Source organism: Camponotus floridanus, unplaced genomic scaffold (assembly GCF_003227725.1).
Source record: "Camponotus floridanus strain SB8 unplaced genomic scaffold, Cflo_v7.5 scaffold86, whole genome shotgun sequence".
NCBI classification, from domain to species: Eukaryota; Metazoa; Arthropoda; class Insecta; order Hymenoptera; family Formicidae; genus Camponotus; species Camponotus floridanus.
This window is the reverse complement of record NW_020229856.1, coordinates 816,728-832,500: the sequence shown is the minus strand read 5'-3', so window position 1 is coordinate 832,500 and position 15,773 is coordinate 816,728. Positions and strand designations below refer to the sequence as shown.

Sequence of the window (15,773 nt, the reverse complement as noted above, 5' to 3'; positions counted from 1 at the left end):
ATCGAAGTCTTAATTACGTGAAATTATACCGGTTTTAACAAATTCACTGCCACATTTAGTCTTGGTCGATTTAATATTAGTATATTTTGAATTATTAGCGCATCAATACTTGTAATTCTCGCCGACATTTGAGTATTAGCGCATATTTGAATATATCAATGAAAATATCAATTCTTATTTTTTTTCAACATTTAGCGTTGGCGATATTGGATACATGGATTCCATGTTTCATAAAATTATCGATAAATTATTACCTTTAATTAATATTGTTGGAAATTAATGAAAAAAATATCTTTTTTACATCTTTATAATAACATTACGAAAATCGATGTCGACCGAATCATAGATAAAATGTATTTTCCCTTATACTCTTCAGAACCACCAGAATAATGATATTGGTTATTCTTGTTTCAAATAATAAACACCAATGTTTGTACATGTATATAGACATGTATACAGATTGCTATAGATTTTGGATCAACGACATTTTCATCTTTAAAAAAAATATTATTTCGATTAAACAAATTTTTATAGACTACGAAATGAACATTGGCTTCTTTTAATGCACTTTTTTCGTTTATAAAATAGTTTTATTTCATTAAAAAACGAGTTAAAATGACTATTATATTTAATACTTTATTATATTTGCAATCTTATGTTTTTAAAACAAAGTCACTCTAATTCGAGATTTTTGCTATTTAATATATATATATACATATAGAGAACCAGTAAATTTTTTTGCACCAATGTAATAATCATTCCGTATTGAAACATGAATTCTGAAGAGTTTTTCAAATAAACGTAGTTTTACAGTTGTTTATCAACATATCAATAAAAGAAAATGCAGTTTGTTAAGGATATCTTATTGTAGATGTACGTATGTTGTGTGTGTGCGTGCGTGCATGTGTGTGTGCGTGTGTGAGTTCGTCGCAATAAAACGGTATAAGCGCGCCGCATACACGATACATATAGTGTTGTGTGTAAAGCGGTTTTATAATAATATAATTGAGAATGGCAGAAACTGACCAATTTTAAAATATAAAACTATTAAGCTATCATATTGTACTATACATGTATTGCAAAACAAACTACATATGTGTATAGACCAAGCATTTTTGCGTACTAAATTTTTGTTGTAGCGGCACAGTGATGGTCTACGTTTAAGAGAGAAGGACAATTAATTTCTCTTAGTGTCTTCCCCTCGATATTATAATGATAATTTTTTGCTATAAGACATTGAAAAAATGCTTAGAGGAATCAATTGTTTTTCTCTCAATTTTAAACTATTAACTTTTGGCATCAATTTGTGAGGGAATTGCTTGATTATACGTGTATATATATATATATATATATATATATATATATGCGTGCGTGCGTGCGCGCGTGTGTGTGCGCGCGCGCATGGTGTGTGTGTGTGCGTAACTTGAAATGGAGCTCTCAATGAGCATTCGTGATAACGATCGTATCAATAACATGGTATCGAAATTCATATCTCTCGTCTTAGCAGAATTGCGATCTCGTCCGCTATTAAATATCGTGAAAGTACTCCTAAAGGGCTTGAAATTAATATTTAATATTTAATCGATAGAGTCGAGAGTGTGTTGAAATGGATGGAGTTAAATTATACAGCCGAAACTATCAATGCGCACAGTTGATTCGTAGTTGATTTCCTAGTTATTTTTCTTAAAAGTATGTCTGTCTCTCTTATTTAGAGACTCGTTGCAAGAATATTATTTGCAAAAAATGCGATGTATATATAATTTGTTATTTGCGATTTTTGAGTTTGTAAGTTATGCGTACATTAATAGTTATTGATTGACGCGACTACTTTATTATATAGCAAAAGCTTTTATAAACAATCAGTATTTATGAACACTGTGAGATATGTTGACTAATATTTAAAAAAATTTTAACGAGTTTGTTATATTTTTCATTTTTTTTATTGGGTCAATCCAAGTTCAACTTTTACGTATGCGTTATGTAAACTTTATAGTTTGGGTTTTATATATAGTTATTTAATACTCGTTTTTTACTCGTTCAATTGTTCCTAAAAAATATAAAGAAATTTTGTACACAGCATTCTGTTGACTAGTCGAGCATACGTACATACATAGTATCAAAGTATTTTTCGACTTACACTATATATATCTCTATCGTATCTTTGTTTTTTTTTTCTTTTTTTCCTTTATCCTTTTCTTTCTTTTCCCGCGAATAACTAAATAACACTACTGCTTCAGCAATATTAGGCTGTGTTCCGAAATTGCCATTACTAAAAATCTATAATGCATATAATGTGTATTATAGATTTTCAATAGTGGCAGCGAATTTCGGAATATAGCTTTAAATCGTTTAAATAAAACTTAAATAGAATAAGTTGTAGGACCTCGTATTATGTATTATTTTATCACGATATCACAATGTGTTTTACTATGGGTTATTTATTGTATAGACTTATTATTCGTTTTTTTTAAATATAATTTCTCAAATCTCTTTGTACATTGACATTGTAGCTAGGATTTAATAGTAGCTAGAAACGTGTGTAAATAAATATTCCAAGGAGCTTTTATTTTATTGAAATAACGGGAGAATATAATGAACACTAACTCCGAGCGATTTTTGTTTACGTATAATATCATCCCTATAAGACACAATATTCTAGAAATATTGTGTGCTTATAGAGACGTATTGATTTTGCGCGTATTATATATATTTATCGTAGATAATAAAGACGGAGGAAAAAAATATCGCGGGCAACACAATGTGAAATAAAACCAACTATGAAATGAAAGTCGAGATATATAATGTTAAGTATAAAATATAAATATGTTAAGCATAGTCTCATTTCTTCTCAATCATATTATCTCTTGTAGCGAATGCTTCGGTCAATACAGAGATCAAATCAATTTTTCTTCGTAAAAATATTATAAGAAATCTCTTTCTATTTTTAATTTTTAACATTGTATGTGTCTTTATAATCAAGTTTCAAAGTAAATTTCTGCTTAAATGATTCGAAAAAAAATATGTAATATTTATCATAATTTGATATCAAGTAACTCTTGTCAGATGGCCTTCGTTCTCAATTAAAAAAATTACTTTCAAACTGTGTCTGTAATTATAAATTTAAAGACCATATTTTTTTAAAAAAAGGCAAGATTTTAATTATTTAAAATTGTTATTTCTATTTGTTAGAAATATTGCATTCTCAGCGGAAATAGCATTGGCACTGCGTTATTGGCAGTTCGAAGATTGCGCGGAACGCTTTGTGTTATGTCACTTATATAGATATACTTAATATTTTACGCTTACATTAACATATTTTAATATGTTGAAAAAAAAATGGCTTAATATATCGAAAGTCGGCGAATCTTTCCTCAGATTGCATTCAATAATGCTTTTTTGTGTGTATTATACATATAAAGGAGAGAGAGAGAGAGAGAGAGCTATTCAATAACGCATTTGTCATTTTATATTTATTATCTTTTTATCTTGTACTATTTTCTCCAATTGTCTAAAGTTAATGCATTGATTTGATAATATTAGATTTTTTCCGAAGAAAAATTTATTTCGAACCGGCCGAAGTCTATTATCGGAAAATATAATATGATAAAGAGATGGGACATATTGATGCGTGCGTGCACGCATGTACACACATACGCATATTTTGCAATCTTTGTCAAGAAAGAAAATATTATAGTTTAATGTTGAGGTATCTGTAAAGCTCTCCTCGCTTTGTGTAACCGATAGTCTCGGTTATCTTCCCGCCCATGTCGGAAGGGTACTACATACGAATAGCAAAGAACAAAGTAGACGGATTGTAGCGTAGAAATAAATATATCATACTCTAGGCGTGTTATCGGCTCTAAACGACTAAAAATAGCACGAATAAGCTCAGGTCTTGTTAAGCTTCCTGATCATCCAACGATATATATATGTGTATATATATATATATGTGTGTGTGTGTGTGTGTGTGTGTGTGTGTGTGTGTGTGGGTGTGTGTGTGTGTGTGTGTGTGTGTGTGTGTGTGGTGTGTGTGTGGTGTGTGTGTTAGATATCTAATTATGAAATTCGACGGCACGTGAAATTCACAACAGTCCCTACTATGAAATAATTCTTTCCATCGCATAGTCATTTTTTTCTCTTCGCTTATATCGTTGTATATGTAGCGTAAAAGTGTTAGGGATTGAAATTTTGATACAATTTCGTCGAGTTCAAACGCGGAGCGCGCTGCTATATAAACGGAATACGCGATACTTATATATTTATTCGCCTATAAAAAGAAGAAGAAAAACGTAACATTTGTCGTAAAATTTTCTTTTTTTCTACACCTTTACAATATCGAAAATTGAACTCGCACTGAAATGAAGTCAATTTTCAATGCTTGGTGTAAATTAATCGGAATCGAGAATTGAGTAATCCGCGCAATTTCTATGCGATACAAAATGAAAGCGTTTAATTATATCGCTCGGCCGTCTATAAATGGTGCTTTCTTGCCGGCCAGTTTTTACTCGTAACACATTGCTGCTCACTTTATATAATATACTTTATTAGATAAGAGCGATAGGTCTATTCTCTACGCAAGGAAGAGAAAAAGGAACGTACAAATCTCTCTCTTGCGTAGATATCGTTTACCGTCGTTGTCTTGACTCGTGTGCCGTTTATATGTTAGAACATATGCTCGTATTTCGTAATAATGCCACTTCTAATTATAACGTGTTATATAACATTACTTACTAAACATATTAAACTCATCAACGAGAGTGCCCGTAACGCGAGTCGTATAAACATTGTCTTTGTGATATATGTAATCAACATCGGAAAATGCTTGAAAGATTTTCAATTTATGTTTCGCAAATAATATCTACGAATTTGTTTCTATACAAATCAAAGAATAACAGTGATAATAATGTATGTAATTGAGACGTTAATGTAATAATCCTATTTTTTAGCAAATACATATTAGAATATTATGTCTTAAATATATATCTCTCTCTCTCTCTCTCTCTCTTTCTCTCTCTCTCTCTCTCTCTCTCTCTCTCTCTCTCTCTCTCTCTCTCTCTCTCTCTCTCTCTCGTTAACGTTTCAATAACTAACATTGTCACTTTCAATATTTATAGAAATAGATTTGTAGCATCAAAAGTAGAGAGTTTCTCAATCGTTTAGCATATACAGTTGGATGACTCTGTCGGGTTAATTTCGCATGATAAGGTGAATAAAATTTAATATTCGAAGAGAATCGAAGAATTTATTTATGTAAAATTTCTCAAATCCAAGAAATAATAGCAGATTGACTTGTCGCATTAGGCATGCACTTTCCAGTTGATTCATTACGTAATACGTATAATACGTGCAAGACGTTTTGACGGCCAGACATTTTCAAAACTACTTGACATCTTTGATTAAGGGGTTTGACATAATTAAAGATTATTAGACAACAACGCGTAAAAAAATTGTAAGCGTCTTTAAAATTATAATTTTACTTTAAACTTTCAAGCTTTTCTTTTTCATACTTTATTTTAGATTTATATCTCTTAGGTTTTGATAAATGTAACAAGCGATGTGTAATATACCGCATCTTTTTATTTACATTGATACTGCCATTATTTTGAATTTAATTTTTCATTTACGCATTAGACGTATTTAGATGTATGCATTATTGGGAAGAACTTCATGTAACTTCATGTAATCTCTTCGCGCACTTAAAATATGGATTTGAAAATTTAAAAATGAGTTCTTCGATTTTTCGATCTAAGAAAACGTATCTTATAGAGGCTATTTGTCTATAAAATGTATTTTATAAACATTCGCATCCAAAATAGATTTTAAGAGTAAAAGTTATCAATCGGAGAAGAAGAAGGGAAAGAAGATGTAATAATGTTATGTAGTCTCAAAGTAATTTTTCCAACCGCGTAAATTACTTTAAATCAAAATAAAATGACTGGACGACTTTTAGCTTTATGGCTTTGTTTCACTACAATCGAAAGAATCGCATATGAAAAGTGAGAAAAACTTACTTTATTTTTTATCTTTTAAATCTCGATATGTGTTGCGCGTCATCGATAAAATGCGACCCGCTGGAGCGATCCGACTCTCTTACGGTGTGTCTCGATAACGAACACGGCGCGGAATAAAGGCAATATATCGCTCCTCTTTTCGCTCGTGAATCAAATTTAATCGCGTCATAAACACCACCATCTCGAGATGTCAGACGAGAAAGGGGAAAGAGAAAGAAAAATAAGATGTAAACGGCCTCGTGTCGATGAGATCGAGCGGTTTGTGCTCGGTTTGTGGACCATAAAAAAACAAGAATACTGTACAACGATTGCGCTACAATAATCTTTAATGTACTTATTGTTAGATGAGATTGGGACGCGATGGCTCTCGTACATGCATGCGAGTTTGTGTGCGCGAGCCATGTATATGCGCGTACATACATATATGCGATTGTAACATCGAAGAATCGAATCTCATTTGAGAATCGTGTTAATCCCTCTAGTTTTATCAATTTTAATACATTGATCGATTAAAGACCTCGTGTGTTCTCACTGCAGCGAAAATATTTGGACGATCTCAGACTTTGAGAGTGAAAAATTGTCAGTCGATTCTTATCTCGCGCATATACGCACATTATACGTAGAAATATAAATTAATTTCCTTGCAAATAACCATCATCTCATCTCTCCCGATAGATTAGCAATACGCATACCGAAAACTGCTCCTGATTTATCTCGATTAGTAAAATGTAACAATACAATCGATATCTGTATTTGTATATGTATAGAATCCATGTTGCCAGCATAACAATGCATCTAATAACAGATGCAATAATTTATTCATCCCGCGTTTATCGAATCATAATTTCAAAAGAATTGACAGAGGCATGAAAAATAATCAATTTATGTATAAATGCAAGAAAAAGATTTTGATGATCTTTTGCTTTTTTTCGACACTGTATTCGACAATATATCTCTGTATATAGCGGATGATTAAAAAGTTTTAATTTTGAATTACCTGACGAGAGGACAACGAGATCCCTTGCGCATATATCCCAGATAATGTGCATGTAACTGTTTCCAATGTGTTTTACGTTAGCTCCAATACTACTAATTGAATTTATTATATATATATATATATATATATATATATATATATATATATAATTCTCTCTTTCTTTGCGCGTGTCGTTTTATTTTAGCGATCCAAAAGATTTTGCTTCGTTACATCGTTATATGCAAATACATACCTACATGATTATTGCATCGTGTACATACATGATGCAATAATCATCTCCTTTATAAAACTCGGTTATACATATATATGTATATGTACGTACATATTTTTGCGCCAAAGATACAAGAATATGGCTCCCCTTTAAAACAACCCTCCCTTAATCTCTCGTGACATTCAAGATGTTGATTATTATTGTATTGTATGTATCTCCTTTATTCGTTTCTTCGCCTTCGAACGTAGTAAAAATGGTTGGAATCTATTAAAAGTTTATCGTTATAGGTATCTCTGTCTCGGCTTTCTCGTGTTTTCTCGCAAACACAACAAAATGTGCTATTCTTATAATTCGTTCAAAGATGCTATCGATATCAAATTGGATATCGATAAATTATCTAAGCGTGAGTGATTACGGCGAGTGTGTTAGTTTTATATTTAAACACACGTACACGTGTGCGTGCGTGCGCGCGCGCGCGCGCGTGTGTGTGTGTACGCAACTTTTATAACGATAAGCGATTAAAACGCAGTTGCACTTTCGCGATTTTAATGAAGAAAAACAAAAGGCACAAATCTGGCCGAAATCGAACAAATCGCCGAGATTGCCGAAATCGGCGTAAACGATGACGTACGTGATGATGATTAGGAATCGATTAGTTTTTTCTGATCTTTGCCGACACTTGAAATCTACATTTTTGTAATGCTTTATCCGCTTCATTATGTGTATGTATGTCCATGTGCATCGATATTACCGTAAAACATAATGTGGAAATATAATCGGCCGAATATTGAGCGCGATTTTTCGAAGTTTTTCATAAAACTTCAATGCTTCTAGGCTGTGACTTGTAACTGAAAAATCTACCGCGCACGATTATTATCGAAACAAATGACAATCCTCCTCCGAGCAAAGTTAAGCATGAAACGGAAAAATAAATAAAAGAAAAAATGCATTAAAACATTTGGATATATACTTCCTCTTTGTCCTATTCGCGGTATTTTGACGCAACATCGATATGTATGATTCTGTTTCGCAACATAACGCTCACTATTTACAAATGCGAATAACGAGCTTTTATCGAATCCAAAGAAAAATAAATAAATCCAAAAATATTTGAAATTATTGCATTAGGATTGCGAGCAAAGTGAGATGGAAAATTAATGTTTTTCGTGGTGTAATACATTGTAATATGATATATACTTGTAATACTACAAATTGTACTGTCGCACTATATGATATGAAACAATGTATAAATAATAATAATGACAGTTTATGACAATGATATATATATCGTTAAATGGGCTGTGGTAGAAAACTATTATATACGTATATATTGTTGAATTGATTTACATTCTCGTTGTAAAGGAGAAATGGCATCATTCAAAAATTCGTTATTTAAACGTTAAAAGTCAGTACTACGATTTGGTCATACAACGATTATCTTGCACAAAGTGTACCTAATGATACATACATACGTGTGTATGTGTGTGTGTGTATGTATGTGTGTGTGTCTGTGTCTGTGTCTGTGTCTGTGTGTTGATATAATGAAATTGGTTACATGATGTATCTGCCATAATAATTCTCAATAACATATCATATCTATCGTATTCTTAATGAGGACAAATTATAGTGAGCTATAGGTTGTAAATCAGAATCTCGATTGAACTAGCACAGATTTGTTCTCTGATTGTGTGTAATGTAATGCTTTGAAAAAAAATCTTATGAGGCGAATCGATATAATAATATAATTATATGCACAGAATCAATCAATTAGGCATTTATAACATCATAATAAATAAAAAAATATATGTCTAATATAAAAATGCAAGTTAATATTATGTATTAACAATATATTAATGGCATTTTACATTCAAAGTTTTCGCAAAAATTTGTCAATATTTATAGAAAAAGAGAGAAAGAGTCAGAGAAAACATGCATGTTGGAGAAAAGGGGAAAATCATTATAAAGGTTTAAAATTTCTATGATTTAAAATATTTGTTATCAACTTTGGTATCTTTTTCTATAGCGAAAGAAAAAAACTTTAAAATTTTTTTCTTTTAAAGAGATTCAAAATTTTTATTTTATTTGAAACAGAAACTATTTAAGAAAAGAAGCAACAACTCTCTCTTTTTGCACAATTCAAGATAAAGAATATTGCGTTCTTTATATAAAATGCGTTATTAATTGAGGAAAAAGAGGAGAACTTTCTATAAATCATACCCACGCACGCGCGCACACACACACACACGCGCGCGCGCGCACACACACACACACACGTATGTGTGTGTGCGGCTATGCTTTATCTGACGATACCATACTAATTTCCCATGAAAAACATCAAAGCGACATAGCACAAACATTTATATCAATTGCGTAGACTTAGTTGATTAGTTGAAATGAAGAAAATAATAAATTCTTGTTCAAACAAATCGTTTTATTTTTGAAAACGACAGCAGCACGCATGTATCACCTTTGATTTAAGTATACGTAACGTGAAAAACGAGGGCCATTATAAAATGAGATGAGGATCATTATACATTATTAGACCATATTATACGTTTCATCGCGGTTATAGACATATACATTTATGTATAATAATGTATAATAATTTTATTATAATTCTAATATTTATTCTAATATATAGTATATTTTTTTAAATATTTATTTTTATTTATTTATTTATTATATTTTTAATATATAATGTATAATACATATTATATATTATTATACTTTTAATATTTATTCCATATTTATCTAAAATTTTGAATTTAATATTTGGATGTATACATTTTTTGAAGCTCTTTCCCTTAAATATCTGTTTACATACCTGTAACGTATAAAACTATTGTATATGTACACTTCGGGACAAGGATTCGTTCCATGGTCCCTTTCGCGGGACAAGGGGAGCGTAGACCTCTGACCAATCAGCCACTGCCACACTGCCAGTTGATTGGTCATTTCTACGCTCCCCTTGCCTCGCGAAAGTGGCCGCGGAACGAATCGTTGTCCGGGAGTGTACATACAATAAGGCTCCGAAAACTTTTGCCCCCCCCCCCCCACTGTATACAGTGTAATGTATATTGTACTATACGTATGTATGCACATACATACATACATACATACATACATACAAGTGTATGATATATGGGAGCGTTTCTCGTTTGATCACAGCCAATTATATCGATATTTGTACCTAGGATAACCAGCAATGCGATTGACCAATTGGATTCCTTTGTTGAATTGGCCAATGGCAACGTGGTCAATCGGGTGCTATCCGATCGCGTTTAGCAGATCACTCACCGCCAAGTGGCAATCAAACATGATTGGTTCTAGTCTATTTTTAAATCCGACCAATCGAATTAAATCACGTCGGAAAATCTAGTAATGTTGTCCTAGTGTTGAGTCCGCTAAATGCGGCCAATCAGAGAAAAGTCCCTGCTTCAACAGCTGGGCAACATTACTAGATTTTCCGTTGTAATTCGACGCTGATTGACCGAATCTGAAAGTAGAAACCAATCATGTTCGATTGCTACTTGGCGGTTGAGATCGCTGAATGCGGCTACTCTTCCTTGATTCTCTCCATGATCCTCTCTAAAAACCGTTCAATCTTACCGCCATCTACAGATAAGTAAATGTAAACTTGGTAATTGATAAATAACCTGTGTAAGTAACTGAGTAATTTTTCATCGCTTTCCCAGACTTTCCGTGTAATAAGATATAATGAATTATAAGGAAAATTTTAATATTTTCGTAGGCGGAAAATCGGGTGTTTTTAAAGGTAACGATATACAAATGCATTATAGTGTAAATTAAAAATTGTAGGTTATACGATCTACAATTTTGAACGAAATGTGTTTCAACGAGTGTGTTGCACTTGTCGTTTGCAACGTTCGGGCGTATCTTCTGTTTTTATTTAGCTTTCAATGAACAATAAGAATTCCACGAGCATTGCAAACGTCGAATGCCTTGTATAAATTGATCTCTTTCCTTAGCTGATTATTTATATTATGTATTGTTTATTTGCGAATAAAATTTAAATTGTGTAGGAATAAAAGTTGGAAGAAAGACGGATATAATTAAAAATATACAGGACTTGGTCTCTATTACGGAAAATGATCAAGTGACAGCTGTCGCATGGGACGATGATGACGAACGACAAGTCTTAATAGCTTGTGGCATAAGAGGAGACAAAAAGTAACACATATTTTATAATAAGTCTGACTTTTGCTTTTCTATAAAATAAAATTTGGCTACAATTGTGATCTTCTTTGGTACAGGATAAAAATATACGATTCTGACAGTTTAGCATTGACATGTTCATTTCCCTGTAATACGGGCCAAGGAAGCATTATTGGAATATCAAGATATAACAGGTAAAGTTATTCGAAAACAAAAAGATATATCTTATATTAATGTGCACACCAATATTATATTTAATAATGTAGTTTATAATTTTGTCAGATCTGTTTTGATAGGAGTCAAGTCTGGTGAAGTAAGTTTATGGCCATTTGATGGAAAAGAAGAGGTATTGATAAATGCTGGAGAAAATTTGAATAGAATGCGTCAATCATGTATGCAAAAAAATATAATAGCAACTGGAGGATTAGAGAATAGGCTAAAATTATTTGATTTAGAAAAACAAGAACAAATATTCAGTGAGAAAAATCTTCCACATGACTGGCTGGAATTGAGAATACCAATTTGGATATCGGATTTAAATTTTTTGCCAGGAACCCAACAGATAGCTACAGTTGGCAGATATGGGCATGTAAAGAATATAATTTTTTTGTAAAACTAATCTCACAAATTATTTACAATTGCAAAAGTATACATTGATGCGGGAATAATTTGATACACAGGTACACTTGTATGATCCAAATGCGCAAAGACGTCCTGTAATAAATTTAACGATTCAAGGTGAAGCTTTGACCTGCTTAAGCGTGACGCCCAAAAACAAGTAAGTTTTGTATATGCCTATGAATTCCCATGAATATATATTATAACTGATGTGTTTTATAGACATATTATAGTTGGTTCGGGTAAAGGTAGGATGAATCTCATCGATCTGAGAAAACCAAGCACTATATTGAACACATACAAAGGATTTGCCGGCGGTGTAACTGGGATAGCTTGTAGCACGAATAATCCATTTGTTGCTAGCGTTAGTCTCGATAGATACTTACGGATACATCATATTGATACAAAGGAACTTTTAAAAAAAGTAATTTCTTCCTGCCTCCTTTCTTACTCTGTTTTCCAAAATTTGAAAATATTTAAAACATTACAAAAACTTGTAATTCTCCCATATTTTATCTTGTATTACAGATTTATTTAACATCAAGATTAACGTGCCTGGTAATGAGATCAGATTTCTCTATGGAAACGGGAATTGAGCCTGCAAAGAATATTTGTTAACGTAACTTTATATGAATAAAAAATTTTTTTTTAAGTGCGTGTGTAAATACATCTTATAAATTTCATATATTTTTTTTTCAATACTCTATACTCGAATCACAAATTGTACATAATTTATTCTAGAATGTACTTTTGCTTACGTATAGTTTCTTGTGAAAAAGAAAAGAAAGAAGAAAAAAGCATTTCAAGTTATTTTGAAGTTATTTGGAACTTGGAATTTTGTGAAATGAAAAAGTTTGATTCGGGGCGTCACTATCTAAAAGAGAAATTAAATGTGTAGTCTCTAAATAAACATTCATGTACTTAAGTATGTACACACACACACACACACACATAATATATATATATATATATATATATATATATATATATATATATATATATATATATATATCATCGCTTGGCAAGACTGTCGTCTCGCATTTTGAACAAGGAACAGGGATAATATGATAACAGTAAATTGAATTATAATTATGCTTTATGCATAAAAAGTATTATTTGTTGATTATTTATTGTACGGTCTAATAATTATCATTAATATCAGATTGATAGCTTCTACTTTGGTTCTTGATGCAGCATGTACCGAGTTCAATCACTTATTCCTTTCAACTTGTCTCTCTAATATTATGTAGAATGAGAAGCGCTAAATATTTTTTCTGACTACTGTCCTACCGTGCCCTCAACAAGTAACAAGTTGTGTTAAAGCTAGCAAATTTGCAGCGTACGCTGTGTTATAGCACAGTTTTTAATAACTTTAAGTAGAAGATGGTAAATGTTGCAACATACGCATTTTGCACTAAAAAAAATTAAATAAATAAATAAATAACGCTCACGACTGCAGCACATTAAATAGTACTTCTTAACTGTACAAAAATTTTTGTTCAAGCTCTACGTTTCCTGTTAATTAATACTAATATTTAACTTGTATTCCGCGACTGTGTTTATAACTCTAGGAGAATATTTATATTCCATACATCTCTCTCTCTTTCTCTCTTTAAAGATATATATATATATATATTTACTACATTTACAGGCACTATCCTCCTTCAAAATCTCTATACCATCACCTGCATGAATATGAAAATGAATGAAAATCAGCATCAAAAGGTACAAAATTTACATTTTATATGGAAAAAAATTTTTTTTTGTAAAGCTTGGAATAAAGTTTCTGAATAGCACTGGGCTTCGACTATAAGAGTGCTTGCTTCTTCCACTCTATTGTGAAACTCTTTTTCATTTAAAACAATATATCATACCTATACATTCCAGCCAACAAAAAACTCTTACATCATAATTTTCATTTTCCTTATGAAATATGATGCAATGATTATTTATATAATAATGCAGGATTTTACTCACTGTTTTTTATGTAAAAAGAAGATTTGATACATGGTATAAAACTTTAATGCCATACATACCATTGATGAATAGAGCAATTGCAAAATATATATTTCTTATTAAGTCACCAGTGATGTTAAGGTGATCTATTTATTATATAAGATCACTAATTATAAAAAGACATTAGGTATTTGCACATATTAACACATTTCTTAGAGAAATTAACAAAAAGAGAAAAATAGGTTGTGTTTTTACAAAAGAAAAACTTAAATTTATAATTGGAGATATGTATTATGGTAAAAAAAATTTTATATATATATATATATATATACACATACATATATATAAAAGAAAAGCTTCGTAGCAACAAATTCGTCCTTAATGAAGAGAATATCTTTCACAGAGTTTTATTTTTAATCTTGACATATATCCTAATTATGTAAAATCGAAAAGAATATCTACAAAATATCATTTACATTTTTCAAAGGATGAATTAAGCACAAATTGTGTAATATAAAGAACATAAGCATGATTAGATCGAGATACGGGTATATCTCCAAAATCTTTCGTTCTTTCGAAATTCAGCGTTCCTCCAAATGCTCAATCATTGAAGGGAATCGTATTCTGAGCAAATAACGGCGCAGCTACCTATTGTCCCTGGCAAAAAGCTCGAAAATCTAATGTGTAGCATGTCTGTATAGCATTTGTACCATAAAAAATTAAGCTTAAGTGATTTTATACATTATACAGAGCATCGCGTGTTTGTTACAATCATACATTGCGCGCCCGGCAAATTCCTTCTTTGTATCTATTGCCGTCTTAAATTCCTAAACGGGTATCTCTTATCTTTCGCATACATCATATACTTTCCTCTTTCCCCCTTTCCTTTCTGGTGCGAGTCGTCGTTAATCAACCTTACTCGTATACTCACAAAGAGCATGAGCGATAACAACAAAGGATGTACAAATATATGCAGTCCTTATGTTATTACAGACCACTGCTGCTGTGATTAAAGCAACGGCGATTCAGTTCGATTAATCGTGCGTGGCGGCACGTGAAGAGGGCAACAACTCATTCTCCACCCGAGACACCCGAGACACATATATTTATCACGTCCCGCCACGCTGCATCTTGACTTTGATTCACTAATGTCGATTGAGGCTCCGAGAGATCCGATGTAACCGGACTGAGCGGTGGACTAGGTGTTGCGGCGAGCCCTTCTTCGGACCGATCCATCGTTTCGGCAGCATCCCGCTGTTCGACTTCGCCGTCGGGAAGCGATGTTTCTGATTGCGCGGAACTGGGAGTCTTCGACAGGAGAGAATCATGCGCCCGCAAAGAAATAGAACAATCTTTATTGCTATTAGCATCCTCACCTAGAATCAACAAATGGAGATATTAATACAATAAGAGATCATTTGTCGACAACGCAAGATTTGTCCCCTTTTACTCCAGAAATCAAAACATGTGCCAAAATTTACTCCAAATTAAAATTAAAACACTCAACTTTGACTGTAAAAGTAATGGAAAGAAGAAAAAATCAATAATATACCTTGAATTGTGTGTGATTTTGTGTGTGTGTGTGTGTGTGTGTGTGTGTGTGTGTGTGTGTGTGTGTGTGTGTGAACAGAACGTGTAATTATTATAAATTATTTGCGAGAAAAATTTGTTAAAAAAAAGACATACCGCAAGGCCTAAGAACGAGGTAGAAGAGCAGATCAGAGAGAGATATTATACCAATCACTTTATCGTCATCGTCGATCACTACTAATCTATGAACCTAAAGAAAACAGAAAAATATAAG

The 15,773-nt window shown here is 32.0% G+C and overlaps 2 protein-coding genes across 3 annotated transcripts in view; one reads left to right on the top strand and one right to left on the bottom strand.

Annotated features, from left to right (window-relative positions):
* Positions 1–14,236, top strand: part of LOC105252914 — a 21,996-nt gene extending 7,760 nt beyond the window's left edge. The window contains exons 5-11 of one of the 2 annotated variants that reach the window (XM_020028040.2): positions 11,263–11,410; positions 11,494–11,589; positions 11,678–11,984; positions 12,076–12,173; positions 12,236–12,437; positions 12,542–12,632; positions 13,665–14,236. In XM_020028040.2, the coding sequence (XP_019883599.1) occupies positions 11,263–11,410; positions 11,494–11,589; positions 11,678–11,984; positions 12,076–12,173; positions 12,236–12,437; positions 12,542–12,631 (941 nt within the window). In that variant the 3' untranslated portion in view covers position 12,632; positions 13,665–14,236. Of the gene's footprint in view, positions 1–11,262; positions 11,411–11,493; positions 11,590–11,677; positions 11,985–12,075; positions 12,174–12,235; positions 12,438–12,541; positions 12,954–13,664 lie in introns of those variants that run through there. The other variant, XM_020028039.2, reaches the window with a different exon arrangement.
* Positions 14,237–14,351: 115 nt separating this feature from the next.
* The window catches only part of LOC105252883 (serine-rich adhesin for platelets), a 38,853-nt gene continuing 37,431 nt past the window's right edge, over positions 14,352–15,773 (bottom strand). The window contains exons 15-16 of the mRNA XM_025414615.1: positions 15,656–15,749; positions 14,352–15,345 (exon numbers count right to left, since the gene is read on the bottom strand). Of these exons, the coding sequence (XP_025270400.1) occupies positions 15,041–15,345; positions 15,656–15,749 (399 nt within the window). The 3' untranslated portion in view covers positions 14,352–15,040. The remainder of the gene's footprint in view (positions 15,346–15,655; positions 15,750–15,773) is intronic.